Source organism: Drosophila novamexicana, unplaced genomic scaffold, assembly GCF_003285875.2.
Source record: "Drosophila novamexicana strain 15010-1031.04,08,12 unplaced genomic scaffold, DnovRS2.1 tig00000564-arrow-pilon, whole genome shotgun sequence".
Classification (NCBI taxonomy): domain Eukaryota; kingdom Metazoa; phylum Arthropoda; class Insecta; order Diptera; family Drosophilidae; genus Drosophila; species Drosophila novamexicana.
The window spans coordinates 3,672,501-3,693,083 of record NW_020824810.1 but is presented as its reverse complement, the minus strand read 5'-3'; the positions used below and the strand labels follow the sequence as shown (position 1 = coordinate 3,693,083).

The 20,583-nt window shown below is 41.5% G+C and overlaps 3 protein-coding genes across 3 annotated transcripts in view; 2 read left to right on the top strand and 1 right to left on the bottom strand.

The window, feature by feature from the left end:
* Nucleotides 1–8,905: 8,905 nt before the first annotated feature.
* Nucleotides 8,906–10,920, bottom strand: LOC115762211 (growth arrest and DNA damage-inducible protein GADD45 alpha). The gene has a single exon (XM_030704338.1). The coding sequence runs from the start codon at nucleotides 10,104–10,106 to the stop codon at nucleotides 9,624–9,626; it is 483 nt and encodes a 160-aa protein (XP_030560198.1). The 5' UTR covers nucleotides 10,107–10,920; the 3' UTR covers nucleotides 8,906–9,623.
* A 3,587-nt stretch (nucleotides 10,921–14,507) lies between these two features.
* Nucleotides 14,508–16,504, top strand: LOC115762132 (adenosine kinase). Its single transcript, XM_030704241.1, has 3 exons — nucleotides 14,508–15,029; nucleotides 15,133–15,288; nucleotides 15,360–16,504. Exons 1-3 carry the CDS (start codon nucleotides 14,947–14,949, stop codon nucleotides 16,222–16,224), a joined length of 1,104 nt encoding a protein of 367 aa, XP_030560101.1. The 5' UTR covers nucleotides 14,508–14,946; the 3' UTR covers nucleotides 16,225–16,504.
* A 3,622-nt stretch (nucleotides 16,505–20,126) lies between these two features.
* LOC115762367 (odorant receptor 43a) overlaps nucleotides 20,127–20,583 on the top strand; it is a 1,526-nt gene continuing 1,069 nt past the window's right edge. The window contains exon 1 of the mRNA XM_030704542.1: nucleotides 20,127–20,577. Coding sequence (XP_030560402.1) covers nucleotides 20,127–20,577 — 451 coding nt within the window. The remainder of the gene's footprint in view (nucleotides 20,578–20,583) is intronic.

Below are 20,583 nucleotides of genomic sequence, written 5' to 3'. Positions count from 1 at the left end.
AACCAAAAACGAACAAAATTGCAATGGTTTTTTTAAAACAAATTTGGACAAATTAAACTGCCGTGAAATGTGCTAAACCCATTTTCAATAAATTTGTTTAAAAGTTTTTAGCTTAAAGCAAAAAAACAAAAGCCAGATAGTAAGTATATTAAGTATACTTTATTTATATTAATCTATATATAACCCTTGTAGACAATTTCTTTTTGCAGTTAGTGAAGATAGATAGGAATCGAACTGTACCTAATGACCCGCTGACCTGTTGACCCGCTGACCCGTTGACCCGCTGACCCGTGGTTGGCAGCCTCAATCAACCCGATAGGTAAGCTGCTAGCCTAGCCACAGGTAATAAATAGATTCCTCTTAAATGTGGGAAGTACTTCAAGTATTTCGCCAGCTTATTAAATGTTGAGCAGAAAAGGAAATGGCGTTCAGGTGATTCCCCCCGTGGCACGACTGGGCTTTTAGCTCTGCGCACTTCATATTTTGTGTTTTTCTTCGGAACTGCGCCGTCTGATAAGGCGTAGAAGGTGTTTGTGCTATTATTGCTGATACAAAAATTTCCGCGACTTTGTTATTGCGCTCTTATTTGTTTTTGCTATTTATGCAGAAGTTGTCTGGCTTTTTTTTTGCCCTTGTCTAAATTTAGCTCTGCGCCAAAGCTATTTTTGGTACCTGTTCGGTTTATTTTTGTACATTCCTCAAAGTACTTAAACACACACAGCAAATGACATATGTCACATGAGGAATGCGATTTCTGTTAGCCAGCAACTCAGGCTGCCAGCCCCGCCTGCTGAGAACAAATTGTGTGTGGGCCAGAGATAAGCGTCGAGAAAGTGGGTCTGTTTGGCACCTTGAAACTCTTCAAGCTCGAGGCGTGAGACATTTTAATAACAAGCCGAGCAATAACTGATAAGCTGATGATATGAGCAGCTAGGGCAATAGTCGGGCTGTGTCTGGCATTTCGCCGAATGCATTTGTTATGACATTTAACAGAAATCGCTTGTAAAAAGGCAAAACTAATCTTTATTGCGGCCAATTGGCTTGTTGGCTTGTAAAAATAGACAACTATTGGACAGCCCCCCCCCCCAGAAGTTGACTAAATATAGGCAGCTACTCGTATTACTCAGGTGCATAGTCAAGTGCGTTGTTGTTGAGTTTTGAGTCTTGTAATTTGCCATATTTGCACTTTTTACTTATTATTGATATTGCCTAGGTATCGTATGGCCTATGTGTGCCAAATAATATATACAATTGTTGCCAGACGCAAAACATTGGCGAAAAACGTGATCTGCGTGTTAGTCACATGCTGTTTATCATTTATCACGTTTGCGATAAGCCTAATTAATGACTATCATTTTAGTACAGTTGCTAACCATATTTATAAGCACAAATCGCAATTGGCCAAACAAAATGTTACAGCTGTATGCGAACACATTTTGCAACGAGGAATGCCTGCTTTTCAACTGAAGATACCTTTTGGCCAGGTCCAAAGTATCTTGGCAACAATATGCTTATGTAATGACTCACATCGCATGGAAGCCCTACAAGAAGCAGATTCAGCCATTGATAGCAGCTAAAAGACGTTACAAGTTTGGGCCAGGTGCGACGGGGGTAAGCGGCGCTTGACACACCTGTTGGAGGGTTTTTTTTTATATAACAAGCCCGTTGACTGCCAAAGAACAACGCTCAGGTATTTGCTGCTATATATATATTCATAAATGTCTTATAATGGAATCATGTCCAGCTATTGGGAGGGTCAACAGGGGGAGTCCCTTTCAGAGGAACCCTTAAGCTCTTCTAAATTGTATACGATTGTAATCAATCTATACTCCAACTGGATTCCCATTTAATTGGATGCAAAAGTAATCGATCTATGCTCCGACTGGAGTCCCAATTAATTTGGTCTCTTATTTAAGAAAGTTGGAGATGTAGGCAAGAAACATAGCAAAAATACTTTAATAAACTTTAAAATTGTATTAAATTCCTAGTCTAATCAATTGAAGGGCAACTAGATTATTTACAGAAAGAAAAACTAATGCTGCGAATTATTAGCTCTATATTTATCAATAATTTTTAGTCAATATTTGTTTGTATAAGCATGAGCTTGGCGCTAAATAGATAAAAAGTTTTTATAAATAATAGGCGACAAATTTTAGTAAATATATCCTCGTATTTTTTCGCTTATAAATCTTTGTTTATAAATCTTGTCAGTCAAGTTAATAAGATTCAGTTACTATAAAGTATTCGAGCTGTGATTAATTGAATAAAAGAGAAATAAGCCCTGTGAAGGATCTCTTCCTTTATAATACGATATATCTTTATCGTATACGATATGCGATTGTTTTTAGTAGATAATATAAAAAAATCCAATGCCATCTGATCGAGAATAAATGTGCATAATTTAAATAGACCCTAATTAAGCAAAACGTAGAATTGAGAACATGAAAAGTTCGTCCAAGGGAATTATAAACTTTAGATAAATTCAAATATGCCCATATATAAATATATATATGTATATATGCATGTGTGTGGCATTACGCATGCGATTTATAAATTTAAATACGCATAGCTAAAAACTCAGATAAGCTGCTTTGACGTCATGAATTTGCTTTCGTCATTAATTGTTATTTGACGTTTATATATCAGCCGGGTCTCGATTTGAATTGTTTAGATTCCCTCATGCATTCGACATATTTATAGACTTCGAAATTGAATCAATAATAATAAATATGTGAAAGGCATGCGATTGGGCCGTGTGCTTCCCAAGACGTGGGTTAATGCGATTCCCGGAATATGTGGGTGAAATCTTTGTTAAATCAGTCTGATTTGTATACGCTTTCAGCCGATATATATGTATGTATATTAGTTTAAGTATAAGCTATACCTTTGGCAATTTCCCGATGTGGTTCATTAAGCAGAATCGGTATAGCTTCATTAAACAAACGCTTAACGTGACATAAACGTTAACATTCGCTTTTAAATGCGGCCGTTAAGTCGTATTAATACGCCCCGTAATACCCCTAAAAAACAAAACAAAACAAAACGGGAACATAAGCTCGACGAGATTCGCCTCCCGAGATTCGTTGCGGGATAACAAACAATTCAATTTGAATAACGTGAGAAAGTTTTACGACATTGACGCAGTTTGGCGGGCTGCCTGCCTGCCTGATTGTGGGTGGGTGGTGTTTTTTTTTTTTTTTTGGGTGGTTCAACACGATACATAACGGTTAACTGCGACACGCGACACGCTGCGTATGCGCAACGATTTGCGTAAGCAAACAGACAGCGGCGACATGTGCAAGAATTTTATAACATTTTTGTTTTCGCGCTTTTGTTTTCTGTTGTTCGATTAATAAAAAGGCGCAAGGCGTACGGTGCTTTTACAGTTGCGCGTTGCCAGTGCGAAACGTGCTCGAACATGTCGCAAACAGGTGACGCCCCACAGTGTACCCCCAACCCCCGCACACACACACACACACACACACAAAACGTGAGATCGACAACCCCCAAGACAAGAGCTGCGTATTGTTTTTTATAACAATTCTTATCAGACTCAAACTCAAAGTTGACTTCGCCCTCGGCTGGCGGCACGCGCTGTGCCAGAGACAGAGAGCGAGACTCGAGAGAGCGAAATTTGCGGAGATAACGATGCTATCAGAAATCGTTTTGGCTCAGTCCGCGTCGCAGTTCTTGTGAAATTCATCGCCGTCATGTTAACTGGCGCCGCCACTAAAAAAAAAGTGCCCGTAGCGACCCCCAGAAGAGAAATCAATGGCGGGCAATTATATACAAACCAGTCGGAGGGAACTTGAGTGAATGTGCACGACAGGCAAATACCCTGTAGTTAAGTGAGAGTTCGATCTCCTTCTCGAAAATGCTCCGTAGTTAAATCTAACAAAAGAGGCTAGACTTTTGCAGGTTGGTTATATAAACCGATCTGAGAGTTCGATTGTATGACACCTATATACTCTCCCGCCGCACTGCGACGCCCCCAAAGCTTAATGAATTATTTCTTTAACAGTTACAAACGGCAGACAAAAATGAGTGTCAACCTCACTATGGTAAGGTAAGGTAAGCTAAGGTGGGGTGCAATTAACACAGCTGCTGCTTAAGCATTGTGCATACCCTTTCTCGACCTCTTTGATTACAGGGCATAAATATTAAATAATAGAGCACGATCCAGACGGCAGACAACTCGAGTGATTATTATGTATGTACACACACGCACATTTCACAGGCTGCAAACGTGGTGTTAATTTGGCATTGCTTGGGGCTTAGTTATCAAAGGGTTTGTATCAATACACCTTTGGGTTAATGCGAGAGGCAGGTGCAACTGCGTTTTAAATATGTATCACAAAACGAACCAAATGCAAATATTAATTAGGAGCAAATATCACACGAACATGTACATTTAGTACATTTGTTTAGTTTTATCATTCGCAGCTCCAACTTTTATCTGTATCTGTATCTCTATCTCTATCTTGGTATCTGTTGCCCTTTCTGGCCCGTGCCGCATTTAATCAAATGCGCATTTAATGGCATCAGGTGAATTTTGCGCAATGGCTCGCCTGGAATGCGTGCGATGCCGAAAATAAATGTATATTTGCTTAGCTCGAGCTAATGCGGGTCAGCCCGTCTCGAGATACAAAAGTATCTCAATTGTTTACATAATCGATTTCCATAGAATGCCGCCCGCCATGTGCCTTGGCTCTTGTCTAGAACACAAACCAAATTAGGCAAACACTTTGAATGTGTATAAAATGTATTTCTGGCCTTGGTTACGCTTTGGCATAGTTCCTATAAGCCCACAATCTCTCTTATCAGCGAGTGCAGAGTCACAGTTACGCTCTGAATGTGTTTGCTTGATAAGATATTTTGGTATTCGCCTTGGCTTGGTCTAGATCTGTTCGATCTGCAGATATATACATATATCTCAATGATCTCGCATATTGTGAAATGTGCATTGATTTTCAACACAGAATTTTGGCAATACATTTGTTTACTTAGCACGTGCCGCACATATTTTTAATTTTCGTAAATATTTGAAATACGCTGCGAATCTTAGGAAAATGCTTTTCTAGAAATATATCATATATTTTTGTTAGCTAAGCTATTAATTTCGCTATTTGCTTGTTTTCTTTGTTGTAAAGAAAGATTACGAATGCTCAGAAAGGGAAAATTAACTTAATAAAGTTTGACAATAATTGCATGCGAATTGTGCAACTCATGATTAGGCACGCTTATTTATTTGACAAATATCGTAATATCGTATCTGATAAATATCGTAAAACAGGCCCTAGACCGTAAACTAAATGCAGTTTGTATTACAATAGAGAAAGAAAAGGGCAATCAAAATAAATAAATAAATAAAGTGTGACAATAATTGCATACGAATTATGCAACTCATATACGAATATCGTAAAGCTCAGATAAATATCGTAAAACAGACCCTAGCCCACTTCTAGATTAAATTAATTTATTTAATATTTTAAATTGAAGCAGAAAATTCTTTATGTTGAGTGGAAGAGAGATGAAGAGAAATGAACACGCTTATTTATTTGACAAATATCGTTAAGCTCTGATAAATATCGTAAAACAGGCCCTAGATCGTAAACTGAATGCAGTTTGTATTCAGCCTACTTCTAGATAATATTATTTATTATTTATTTTAGCTTTAAAATTGATTATTTCAATATTAGGTATGTGTTTAGAACTGTTTGTGGGCTTCGCCCAAGTTTGTTATTATTTGCCAGGTCTCAGGTGCGCCCTGCTCTACCTATGTCAAGCCGTAAGTAAACCTGTTTCGAGCCGCACAGTTTCCATTCACAATGAAATGTTTTCCGCTCGCGTGTTTCAGCCAATTCGTGTCTCGTGCCTATTGCGCAGCTTTGTCAACGCTCTAATCAATTATTGGAGCTGTGGAAAGGTTGAACGGTTCAATCAAATACAATTAACTAAATTATAATTGTCAACAAATCAGTAAATATATATCTATAAATATATGATAAAAATTCTGGAATTTTTTGGCAGTTATCTCTGCTTGGCACAAACAGTTCAATTAATACCCCAAAAGACGTCAGATACAAAAACCAAAATACATTAATTATGGACCGAAAAAAAACTGAAAAACAAAAGCTGCCTTTAAATGTAGTTCTTGCTACGTTACTGGGAAATATCTGAAAGTATTATTATTCTTTTTTGAGTAGTCGGTGAATCCCTGTTGTATATAAACTGGGCTAATAAACGAAATAAGCTCCGTTATCGCGTGCCGCAGACTCTCTTGTATATGCTCGAAAACAATTTCCACAGAAATTCCCAGCGATAATGCATTGTCGGGCATATAATCCATGTTTGAGCGAATTGATAAGCCCTGGCTTTTTATTATTGTACTTAATGTATTATATTATATATAGTATTTGTTTTTATGGGGAATAATATGTCAACAGTTCGGCTCAAGCGAAGCTCATGCAAATGAGATTTTCTATTAAATAATATTATGCATTTTACAACTAAAAACATGTTTGTGCGCGTACATGGAAATCCAAATCAAAATAGACAATAAAAACTAGACTGGGAACTACGTATGTTGTGCCATTCTGTTGACATGCACTAGGCCCAGGCTTAAGCTATGCTTGTTGGGGTCGTTCGGCTGGGGGGCTGGGGGATGTGAGATCCGATCGTTCCCCTGGCAATTAGCACGCTCTCATGACAGTCACATGAACAGCTGCTAGAGGGGGTGGGGGATGGGGATATGTGGAAAAGTAGGGGGCATCGTTTTGGCCGGCTTTTATTATTGAAAAGTTGTCACACTGGCAAATTGGCAACTGGCAAACAGGTAAGTGGAGCGCATTTGCGGTAACGGGGCATTTGAGACTTGAGAATATGCTAATTTTGGGGTCTAGCAGCAAAAATGGCAAAGCGCGTTATTGATATGAATCATTACCTTCAACGACATCACCATTGTCTCTGATTGGAGTTTGCCCCCAACTCTCAACGCAACTCAACTCAACTCAACTCAGATCATCTCCAGTTTGGGTCGTTCGCCTTGGCTGAGCTTCAAAGGCTTTTTGCCAAGTCACGCTTATTGTAAATTGTGAACTACCCGAGCATATTTGCATAGGCCGTGCCCTCAATGCAGCAGCTCCGGCTAGAGGATTTCCCCACTAAACCAATTCCAAATCGAGCTGCTCAATGAACATATTACTCATTACGTGGCATGACTTGGCCAAAAAGGCCGGGCTGAAAGCTTGTTTGGGCTTAAAGTTTGCTCGACGTGTTCTTTGGAATTAACGTCGCGGGTGTAAAGTACGTCTAGGCTGACGATTTTGTGGCAGCACCTGAGTTAATTGGCCGATGAACCGCAAATACCTATTGTAAATTGATTGATTAGCGTACTGCACTAGGCAAACTCTCGGCCGTAAGTGGGTCTAATTAGGCTAACCTATTGTCTAAAGTTTGCAATTTTGTAATTATGAGCATTATGCTAAAATGTAACTCAAATAGTTGACAGATGTTTGGGTGTTACGATTACGCCTTATATAAACATATAACAAGATTCGCATAGTTAATTTTTAATGTACATAGAAAAGTTTGCGGAACTTACGATATAGTTATATAGTTGATAAAATGCATACTATAATTTTAAATGTACACAAATTCAACGAAATCTTAGTATGCCAATGTAAAAGTTGATCAAATAATTATCATATTCAAAAAGAAATAATGAAGTTCTGTTCAGAATAAGTCAATATATAGAATAAAAAAAAAGTAGGGGGTTCTTGAAAGAAGCAAAACAATAAAAACATATAAAACAATAAGAAAATGTGTTACACAAAGATAATTTATTTATGATTTATATTTATATTATTTGAGAGAGAGAGAGAGAGACAGAGAGAGAGAGAGAGAGAGAGAGAGAGAGAGAGAGAGAGAGAGAGAGAGAGAGAGAGAGAGAGAGAGAGAGAGAGAGAGTTTATTGTGTCAGATTACGTAAAATATGAGCACAAGCTGAGCTCAATAAATAATAGTTGTTAATAATTTATGGAGCACAACAAATATTATATACAATTATGTATATAAAAAGGAAATTTGCTTCCAAATCATGTCCGCTTTATGGGAACTCTATATATGATATATATAACTTTTTAATAATTTTTGAAGCACAGCAAACATTATATACAATCTAAATATCTTTAAAAAGTGAATGTATCTACATGTACTCCATACACACATATATATATGTATCTTTTTTTTCCTAATTAATTTGTGTCTAACTAGTTTCAGGTGGGCTAACTGACCTATGCCAGCGCTCTTGGCTCTTGGCAACTCCGTTAAGCGTCAAGCTTAGTGTTGGAAATTTTGCTTCAGCTCTGCACAAAATCTTTCCATATATAATTGCACGAAGTCTCGCTGTCTGGCCGTCTGGCATTGATTATATTAACATGTCTCTGCCTGGCTGAAACGTGTCTCCATGTCTCCCATATAAGGCGAAATTGTTTAATTGGCCTGGCGAACTTGTTGCGAGCTCCATTCGCTTACAGCGGGGCGAGTTTATTGCCTCGATGTCGACTATACATGCATGTATATGTGCTATATGTGCATATGATTGATAAGAGTGCGGCTCATTGGGGGAATACCGCTGATAAAAAGCCCAATATACTGATGACATTTCGAGACTTAAGGGATTTTTGAGGCATTTGACGTCAAGCATAAATATGCATGAGCTCCTTAATCAACTGAAAAGCTGAACATTTTTATAATAATAATAAGACTTAAGTTTGTTTTTCTTTTGTTTTAGTTTTTTTATTTCTGTTTTTTTGTTTCAAAAAATTCTTTTTTTAATGTTGTGTGCTTATAATTAAATAACAATTTTTTTTTTGTATTTTTATTTAATATTTTTTTCTGTAGCTGCCGGCTATATGAAAAGCTAACATAACAAAACTTTAATAATACAAATTACAATTTTTTTTACTTTTTTTATTTTTAATCTGATATTCAAATTTATGGCATGAAGCTGTTCATTGTGAACAAAATCGCCATTATCAATATTTTTGCTCAAAAAAAAAATAAAAATTAACCAGCAGTTGGTCACGCGCTTAAGCGTGTGCGCATGTGTGCGTGCGTGTGTGTGTGTTGGTTTGCCTCTGGTTGCGAAATTGTTGCCAGATCAAAGAGAGAGAGAGAGAGTGAGCGAGAGTGCATGCACTTCCGCAGCAGCCATGTGTTTGTTGTTGTTGTTGTCGTTGTTGTTGCTGCTGTGTGTTCTGCTCCATTCTCGCCTGTTGCTGCGCTGCTCCAACGAAGGTCGTTGTCGCTGTCGTCGCCTGCCTCGCTCTCTCTTCTAGCATCTAGCATAATAGATAATTGACCATCGTGTCGCAGCTACTTTTGCTTTCGCTGCGACTCCACCTCCTTCTCCTGCTTCCATATACACTTATACATATGTATATATATGATATAGTTGATATATATAATTGGGATATGTCCCAACGTCGGTTTCCGCAGAACTCTCCAAACGTTCGGGTACATTAACCTTGTCTTAACTGGTTGTGTTTGTTTCCTTTAAAACCATCTTTTGCCCCACTGTGACGGGCTGTGTTCAACTTCTGTCTCACTCTCAACAGGATTTATACAGCCGGCAGCTGGACAATGGGATGCTGCGGTGCATCCCAATGGGCCTCGCAGTAGTCGACCAGTTGATTCTCGGCCTTGTTCAGCTGCTCCTCGCTCTGCTCGCCGCTCCAGGTCTTTTGCACCAGGCAGCATGACTCGATGCTCTCCTGGCCCAGAATGCGGCTCAGCTTGGTGGCATCGTCCACTTTAATAACATAGATGTCGTTCTCATAGCAGAACGCCTCCAGCAGCACCTCGTGCATGTGCGTGGCCGAATCGCCAGCCTTGGGCACGGCCATCAGGCAGAAGAGTGAACCCTCCGGCGACTTGGACAGCGTATTGATGGCCGCCGATAGGCCGACAATCACACGAGATTCTGATTGGGCTCGCAGCAGAGCCGTTTTAACGGTACGTCCGATGGGCATGGCGCACTCGGCCAGCTCGAGGCTGTCGTTGTGGTGATAATGATGCATGTTGGCTGATTCCTCAACGACCATATTGGATGTGTTAATCTCTGGGCTTGTCACTTGAGCTGAAGCTTGAGCTATTTTCGAAGCTTCTGTTTGCACTTTGTGTGTGTTTGGTTGTCGCACACTTTTTGTCTGTTTTTGTTGGGGTAGCACTGCTCTGTTGTTGCTTGTTTGATTAGCGTTAGTCAGTTTATTGGGTTTTAATCTTTTTTGTTTTTGGCAATTTGCGCTTTATTAACTTTTGCTTATGAAATTCTTTTCACGTTGACGCTGCGCGCTTTGAAATCCGTTTAACCGTCTTGCTTTGTGCTTGTTTCAATTTTGATTTGCAATTTCACAATGAATGCCAGACACTGGCGAGCGCACGCTTTTATAGCTGCGCTCTCGCGGCCAACGTATTTCATAAGAAGAGCGCATTGCTTGCGCTCTTGTTGGAGCTTTTTGCGGAGGCCTGCTCACGCAACAGTTGGCAAAGGCCAGCCGGCGTGAATACCAACCCACACGATCCACCTCTCTCGCTCTCACTCTCACTCTCTCTCTGTGTGTCTGAGAGTGTATATTTTTTCCAAGTATTTTCGCTTAACACCTCCACTCGCGCTCAAAATCTGAAGCTTCAGCAAGTTTTATTTTGTTGCTGCGCTCAGCAAATTTGTATGCCTTTTGGATTTTTGCTGGATGCTCAAAGATTTCCGTTAATTTGGGCAATTAGCAAACTTTGTCTTGCTGCTTCTGTGGCTTTGCCTTGCCCTTTAAGCTTAAGCCTATTTCAATGCCGCTCTTTGTGCTCGCTCTGAGCGCATCTTACGCTCACACAAAGTGCGTATATGCACACATATACATATACATGCATATACTTATATGTATGTAGATATAACAGTTTATTGCTCGCTTGAACTTTTACGCTCAGCCTGTTGCCTTGATTTGGATGAGTTTTTTCGTTGAATTGGAAAATGAGTTTTTGCACTTTCCTCAAAAACGATTTTGTCACCGATTTTTTGGAAAATTCAGCACAGCTGTCAAGAGTATATCAATTTATGGCCCACTTAAATGGTTTTCACTAATTCTCGCCACTCGCTTTTCACGCGAATCCAACCATGCTCTTGGCTATGGGCCAAATGGTCAACAGGTCGTGCAAATGACTCAAAACTCAAACCCCATAAATATATTTATATAAATATTACAAACTCGACCAGCTATCAGTCATGCCCTCAAGACCTGACGTCAAAGTCGCCCCCCCTGGTGTACGTTGCGTATACGCGATGTCTGTCGCTCTCTGTCTCATTTAATTAATTAATGAGCACGCGCGTTCGCGCGCGACAAACACATGAGATTCAATTAACTGTTTGTTATTGTTTTTCGCTTGAAATTTTCGTGAATGAAAGCCCTGCCAGTCCGTTTTACACGTCATCTGGACGTCTGCCAGCTAAGCAAAATATATGCTCAAATCTGGCATGTAATCTGCGATGAGTTAGTCGCCTGACTTAGTTTCCGATCCAATTATTCATTGGGTTCATCTGCCGCGGCTGGCAATTGTCATTGTCCGAGCTCTTTGATCAATTTGCAAACCCCACCCAATACATATACATAAGCCCAATGCGCCATTTGCCGTTAGGGGCCTTCCAATTGCCGCGCAAAAGCCCAAATAACAAATTTCGGTTTGTTAATGCATATTATTTTCATTTTACACTGATATGCAAGCATATTTTTGCTTTCGATGAGCCAAAAAAAAGGTTGCTGAGCTATGTTTTCTGTTTTTGTGCAGATCCGCAAATGTGGTCTTCAAATAGCCACCTGACCAAAAGCACGTACATAACAAGTAAGAGGTTCTAGTCGGGAGCTCCCGACTAGGGGATACCCTGAACCCCCTTCTTCCAACATCAAATGCATATATATATATTCTATTTTAGAAGCTATATGTCAAGTTTGGTGACTCTAGCTCTTATTATTTACCAAAATTGCCCAAAAAACAGGATATCGATATCGATTTTTATCGATTGCTTCGAAACGGAGTAAATTATCGATTATCGGAAACAAACTCGATCTGCGCAGGCACTAGGAGCACCTACATCTAAAATTTCAAGCTGTCTCTAGCTCTTATAGGTTCTGAGATCCTTGCGTTCATACATACGGACGGACGGACGGACAGACAGACGGACATGGCTAGATCGACTCGGCTATTGATGCTGATCAAGAATATATATACTTTATGGGGTCGGAGATGCTTCCTTCTGCCTGTTACATACATTTGGCTTTCGCACAAATACAATATACCCTTATACCCATTTTTAATGGGTTCAGGGTATAAAAACCGTAGAAAAAAAAAACAATCTTAATGTTGTGTACATATGAGTTATGCGAATTGATGTACTTAATATATCTAAATATATATGTATGTATATATATTTGTGAAGGGGTTGAATGCACGACAACTCGCTGGGGTTAAAGCCTTCATTTGTGGGCTTGATTAAGCATAGGCTGTTGCCCTTTAAGAGAATGAACACTGAACTCTCTTTGCAGATATCTAAGTGCAGAGCTCTTAAGCACCCCCTCATACCCCCTCCACCCCCTCAATGCAACTAGAAACAGCATAAAAAACAAGCTAATAGAAGAAGCCGCAATTTTAAGCTTTCGCACCAAGCCGGAAAATGTTGAGTTTAATGAACTTCTTGGAAAAGATCGAAAACAAAATATTGGTAATTTGATTTTTCACTTTTCAGATGAATATGCCAAAAAACATGTTGGCTAACACAATATCAATGAACCTTCCCGGCAAAAAAAAAACAGTTTAGTAAGCAGGTTAATCAACCATGGGTGGAGGGGGGGGGGGGGGGTGCTGCCAAGTGGGGACTCGCCCCCAAGCACTGACCTATCTGAAGACGAAATATGAATGTTGTTAACTTGTTGAAAACACGGCTTGCATATTTCTGCTTGCGTTAGCCCAAAATGGCAATGGGCTAACAAAACGTAAACATAAAATGACAAGAAAAAGAAGCAAGTAAAAGAAAGGTGAGTGCAATAATATCTGGTATCAGGCGATCGGATTTGCGCGCCAATTTCGACTCAATAATGGCCAATGAACTTGGCCCTCGGCCACGCCCCGTTGTTGACTAAACTGAAACATAATGACAATAACAAAATTGAGCCCAATAAAATAACAAATTAGTTGGCCCAACTCATGCCCCAGTCGCATGTTGGACACTTGGCTGATTGTTACGGGACGGGCTATTACCTGGTTCTTGCCACATAAACAAGTGGCCACCGCGTGGCAATGCGCCGGGCAGATGTACATGAGCTGCAAGTGCTGAGTCATGCGGACCAAGCGTAGAGGAATGAGTCAAAAGTCTTGTCACTCGGCGGCCAGACGGTGCTTGGCTGACAGAACAGGTTTGTCGCATTCCCCCGTAACATGCGCTCGAAAATGACGAGCACAGGTATGAGATACATTCCGCAATGGCAGCGGGTCCAAAGTTCGATCCAATACATGCTGTGCAATGCGTACGCTTTGAGTGCGTCGCGTTTGGGCTCACGTGCACACTTAAGAGAATGAGAGAGAGAGAGAGCTGAGCGCAGAGAGCAAAAGCATGGCCAAGCTGCCTGCAATTATGTGTATGCAAGAAATACCATAAATGCACACACTCACACACACATGCATTGGGGGAATTTCTGATCTTGGGTAAAACCCAAAGCAGAACGGGTAAATGCCTTGTGCAAAGCCCCAATGCCGTGGGAGGCAGCGGCTTTTCTATCTCACGCACAGTTTGGTACTTTTTTTTTTTTGCTGCATCATAAATTATCTACATTTGGGTAGAAGCGTTCTGTAACATTAAAATGCACTTCTATTATCTTATTAGCGTCGTACTTTTTTATTTGATGCAGTGCTTTCCCATTTTAAAATAACCAGCGAAAAACTGTAATTCCCAAACAAATGAATGAAAAAGATTTAGACATCAGTAATAGATTGAAAAAGAAATTTCGAGAGAGGAATTTTTATGTACACTAGCCTAAATAATATTTCTCGTATAAAACGTAGCCAAATTATTGTAAAAAAAAGACTTCTATGCAAAATACCCTTAAACACAAGGAATTATACAAATAAATTCCCTCGACATATTTGAAATTATAAGTCAAAAAGCCCTCCACTGGATTTTTACTTTTAAAGCAGGTTGGCAGCGCTTTGCGCAGACGAAAGCTCATTCCAGAGCGAAAGCTTTTGAGTTAGAGAACTTGTTTTGCCGGCGATTTGGCAATGCGCTGCCGTTTCTTCTTCTTCTTCTTCTTCAATGTAAACAAACACAACCAACAGCTGAGTCAATTGTGATTCAACTAGTGTTGATTAAGAACACAATTTGATGCATTTTTTTTGCACGCTGCGGAACTGAGTTATAATAGCGCGCAATTAAGTTCATAATAGAGCAATTTAACGCATACTTGATATTTGAATGTGAGCTTTGAAAGCTGCACAAGGTGACCGCTTCAAAGAGTCATTGTACAACACCGTGTTACCGTGTTACCAAAACTGAAAGCTTTATGATGTAACAGGCAGCGCGCAAAGGGACAGAAGTCGAAGAAACAGTACCAAAAACAGTCTAAAAATATGACAAACAACAACAACAACAATAACGTAACGAAGTTTAAAAGTTGTTATTGGTGAGCGCGTAGCCGAGGGAAACGAAGGGCTCTGAAACTAATTGCTCAGCATGGGAATCCAAGCGCCGAGATAAATACACCACGCGAAACCGGCTCGGGCATTCAGTTTGTCGCTGGCCGACGGAAGTGACGGACCCGCTCAACTGGAGCACGGCTGTAAAACTCGACGTCATCGCGGGGGAAATTCAACGAGAGTCGCGTCGCTTTAAATTGGAATACAATGGAGTACCTGCAGTACGCCTATGAGAAAATATTCGGAGCCGATGCGACGTTGTCAGACGGCACGCAGGGCATCTACCAGACGTAAGTTCCGGGCAGGCCAAGGCCGAGGGCAAAATTAGAGTGTTACCTTGGGGATTTTTCAAATCAATAAATGACTAAACAAACTTTGTTTCGCTTTCCTCAGTCCACGCAAAGTGGTTTGTTTTGGCAACGTGCTGCTGGATCGCATTGTCAAGCTGGAGGAGCCGGAGCTGCTGCAGCGCTACGAGCTGAAGCTGGGCTCCAAGGGTGAAATGGATCTGCAGCAGCTGAGCAACATGGCCACCGAGGCAGCCAGCAGGTAAGTTGGCAAAAAAAAGATATACATATATATGTAAGAGCTTATTCTCAAGCAGTTGCTAATTGTTTCAGCTCCGGCTGCCTGAGCAATCCGGGTGGCTCGGCCTTGAATACGGTGCGCATCTTGAAGCAGCTGGGCACGGATGCCCAGTTCTTTGGAGCGATTGGCGCCGATAAGCACGGCGAGCTGCTGCACTCCATATTGCTGGATCGCGGCATTGAGGCGCGCCTGCAGATCATCGAGGATGTGCCCACGGGCCAGTGTGTGTGCCTCATGCACAACGATAATCCCACGCTGTATGCCAACGTGGGCGCCTCGGCGCATTTCTCGGTCGAGGAGCTGAAGCGTGCCGCCAGCCACGATACTCAAAGCTTTCTGCGTCCCATTGAACGCAAGCAAATCCTCTACATTGAGGGCTTCTTTTTGCCGCAGCGCAGCGAGGTCGTGGACTATATACAGGTGCATCTGGTGCGGGAGCGTCGCTACCTGGCGCTGAATCTCAGCGCTCCCTACATAGTGCGCCAGCACTCGGACAAGATGCTGGAGCTGGCGCGGCGTGCGCTTCTAATATTTGGCAATCGCCAGGAGTTCGAGGAGCTGGCCAAGACAGCCGGCTGCCAGAGAGTGGAGCAGCTGGCACAACAGCTGCTGCAGTCCGGCAGCCAGCCCAAGATCATACTCATCACCAACGGCGCGGCGGGCGTGCAGCTGGCCACCAACTATGTGGCAGAGCTGTCGCCGCCGGGCGAGCTCAGATTCGAGGATTACCGGGCACAGCGCGCCGAGCAGCTGGTGGATGCAACGGGCGCCGGCGATGCCTTTGTCGCCGGCTTTCTGCACGCCTGGCTGGAGAAGCGTTCGCTGAGCGAATGCGTGCGCCTGGCCAGCCAAGTGGCCGCCAAGGTGGTCACCCAGGTGGGCTGCAACCTGCCTTAGCCTGGCGCCAGACCTCGTCTCTGTCTTTGGTATGCGGATCACACAAAGATTTCGTTGACTCAGCGAGCGCGCACACTGACACCAAAGTAGACCTTTCTTACACGAATCTTACACTATATACTATATATATATATAAATATATATATATATATTAATATATGTACTTAGTTCCTTATGAGACAATGCACTTAGTGAGTAATCTATTTGCGCTCTGACTGTGGTTAAACAATGAGAAAATATTTACAAATATATTCAATAATAAATGTTTTCATATCGAAAAGTGAGCTGGCGAATTTCTATAAACAAAAGTCCAACGCAACGCAAACTTTCTATATATGTGGTATATATAGATTAAGCTCATACTTTATATATGTATACTACATATAAATCATTATATCTATAGCTTCAACGGGGCTTAGGGCACACTCGATTCCTGGCTAGAATAAATATTTATATAAATCTATTTATTAAGGTACCTCAAACAAGTTCTACTTTTAGCACGCTTTAACAAGGCCAACTCTTTGTTTATTTTTCTGCAATTTTATATCTTATCTGTAAGAGTAAATTTTTTTTAAGTACTTAAAGCAATTAATTTATGACGGCGCCGGATAAACAGGTTTTATAGTTATATACAATATATGTATAAAATATATATCTAAAGGTTCCATAGTTTATGAAGTGAACTTTTAAGAGGACAGCGCCATGTCGCCCCCATAGAATCTTTGAAATATTATTTTGAAAATATATTTTTCTTGTTTTTTAATAAATATTTGTATTATTCATCTTTATCTTGCTTGTGTACGTATTCATTTATTATATTTTTAAAGTGCAGTCCAACTTCATGAAACATTTATTTGGAATTGGTTTGATATCTTATTCTTTCACCTCAAAGTTTCAACATGCTAAATCTACAATAAACTGATTAATCAGCTGATTTCAGAAAAGTCTACATATATAAAACTAGCTGACGTGATTGCTGAGCAACGCACAGCTCAAGCTGCTAGCTTTAGTTTTTACTTAATCACCCTGGGCAAATCCACCGGGAAGCGTGGAAAATTCACGGAAAACGGCTGCCTAAAACTTTTTCGTTGAACATACGATTTGCCTCAAGCTCTATTTTAAGTATGCATATGTCATATGTAAACTACATGTACAAAAGTAAAGCCTCAAATAGGAAGAAAAGAAACTTGGGCACAGCTGGGTAATACTCGCTCGTATATACATACATAATGTTTCGTTCTTATAGGAAGTACGTACATTCATTACTTTGGTTTAGTTTTTGCTCCGCACAACAATCACATCGCATTATCTTATGCTGACTTACTCATATGCGGCCCACATGAATAAGTCAGAGTGGGATATGACGGCATACGAGCTTCAAATGTAGCATGTCTAGATATCATCAAAGCAAATGCTGCTTTGTTGTTCTTGCTTATGGGGATGGGGGTTGCTATTAGAACTGGAATTGGAATTGGAATTGGGGCTAGCTCACACGTGTTTGCAAATCGTTAGCAAAACTAAGCCGCATTAGCCACGCTTGTTGAGTCTCTTGTTGGAGTCCAAACAGAAAGAATCTTGGCAACAAGCGGCTGAGAGCAGCTGCTGCAAAAGAAGCTGTACGGCTAGAGATGGGCGCGTGCGGCTTTGAAGACGCACGACTTATATGAAATATATGTAAAAATATAAAAATAACGATATTTATCTATAGTTAATCTGTAATCTTCTAAGACTATGCAAATTCGTGCCTGCTTCTGTTGAATCGTGCCTAAGTTGAGTTAGATCGTGCCTAAGTCGTGTGTGGTTGCGCCCAAATCGTGTTAGTTCGTGCCCAAGTCGTGTCTGGTTGCGTCAAAATCGTGTTAGTTCTTGCCTAATGCGTGTTAAGTCGTGCCTGAGTCTTGTTAAGTCGTGCTTAACTTGTGTTTTCTTGCTATTGTTCTCAACAGAGCACGCACGAAATACAATTTTGCAGCACGTACAACTCGTGTTCAGTTTTGCGTGAGCCTGTCTCCCGAGAGAACACGAACTACGCCCAGCTCTAGTCTTGGACTTACACTTAACAATAAACAAATGCCAAATTAGAGGCTTAGCAATTTCACATTTCAAGGCAATTCCGGCTCTCTCTCTTGAGCTAAGCTACAGTGAGCTGCTTAATTGGCAAAAGCTGCTTAGAAATCGCCCACTATCAATGTGTAAAAGTCAATATTGACACGCCCACACAATATTGTACAGCAGGGGTGGGGGGCCGACGACTTGTTTAAATCACATCGCCCGCCGCCGGAATCTGTTGTTAATTGCTTGATATTAATTTTATGGAAGTTGAGCTGCAAATGGTAGCCGAGGCCAAAGTAAAAGTACACGTAATTAATGTCATCCTGTGGTTTACGGGGCTAACAGGCACTCGACAGGACAAAGGATGTGTGTGTGTGTGCGAGTGTGTGTGCTCGGCTTTGATGTGTGCGCCATTGTTCGCAAGGACTTGCTGCACAAAATGTGATAATTAAATGTCGTCCATTTGCAGGGGCTTAGCTTTTAATTTATAATAAATTTGGTACCGAGCTGCTGCTGCGTTCTCCCGAAATGCATTTTTGGACCAGATATTTCCATTTGATTTATGTGCAGCGCCTCGCCTGAGCAGCTGGAACTGACATTGCATATTTGCCAAGGGTTGGGGGTAGGGTAGGGTAGGGTGCGGCTGCGGCCTGGCCTGGCCTTGCCTGGGCTTTGATATTGCCCATGTTTGCACAAAATATTGCGCATACGCCACAGACGCCGGCACAACACAATCGCACACACACATACACAGGACACTCGGGCAAGGACTAGCCGGCTTGAGCCTTTGGCTTTGTCCCTTGCCTTTTTGCGGCATAACGCGCGGTTAAGTGGCCATAATGTGTGCCTTTATGGGCTCGGTCCTCGGTCCTCGGCACACGGCTTCTGTTCCTCGGCACAGGTCTTATTTTAATTCCCCGCCGTATTTGCTGAGCTGGCATTGTTGCTGAATTATGTTATGCCAGCCGCTTGTTGATTTTTATATTGTTTTTTTTCTTTTTTATCCACCTTTTTTTTCTGTTTACTTTTGCTGTTGTCTCTGGCCGCTGTCCACGGCCCGGTTCCAAATATTTGGTTCCGGCCATGTTTGCTCAGTTGTTTGCGGATAATCCGGTTTTATTGTTTAATAAGTCATGCCCGGGCCCACGGCCCGATTGCTGCTGGCCACGTTATCGCCTCGTTAGCTTTTCGACTGGATGTGCTAGCCGAAGCCTGGCACATTTTTGTGCCGAAAAATCGATGCTTAATTTAAATAGGTATTTGCACATTCAAGGCAAATTTAACGTTAATCCTTAGGGAATATAATTTATAGATATTTACACAAAACCTTTTTCCTATAGAAGCTGTATGATGATATATTATTATGCCTGGGCATTATAGAGGTATTTTGTAAAGGAGACGATGCCCTAAAGTATTCATGTTCTGGGCTTATATCATTTTTCCCAGCCGGCTTAACTGTGGCCAAGTCTCAAGGATGCATTTTCTATTAGCTACAAATTAATTATATAATTATCCAATTATCCTGCTGTCCAGCCGACTGCACGGGACATTGGAATTGAATATATTTTGATAGATGTGCCAGCTGCAATCACATTTACAATTGGCCAACTAACCGTCACAAAATGGAAATTCAGCCCTTTGCTTTTAGCACTTGCATCACAGTCAATTGTCGTGCCGGCAATTTGGCAAATTATAGGCTAAGAGCCACGCCCATTGGCCAAGGACAAGTGCGAGTGCTAAGCAGGCGCCAATAAAAGACATTTGCCCAGCACTTTGTGGCCACAGTATCAAGTGGCCCAGGCCAGACTCGAGTGCGCCCAAGCCGGAAAAAGGAGAGAGCGATTTTGAAGATGGAGCAAAGTGCGAAGGATATTGCTTTGGTGGCCATCAATGTGAACATTTGGCGTCGGGTGGCGGTGCTCTATCCGACGCCGGGGAACAATTGGCGGAAGTACGCGTTTGTGCTGCCCGTTTGCCTGATGAACCTGATGCAGTTCTTCTTTCTGCTGCGCATGTGGGGCGATCTGCCAGCCTTTATACTCAATCTCTTCTTCTTTTCGGCCATATTCAATGCCCTAATGCGCACGCTGCTGGTCATGTTCAAGCGCCTCGAATTCGAGCAGTTCCTCGACGAGCTGGCGGTGCTGTATCGCCAGATTGAGGCGTCGAGCGATGAGTGCAGCCATCGTTTGCTGGCGGCGGCGGTGCACGAGGCACGTCGCCTGGCTATATTCAATTTGACGGCCTCCTTTCTGGATGTTGCGGGCGCAGTTATCTTAGCCATGTTCCTGGAGCAGCGCAGTAAGC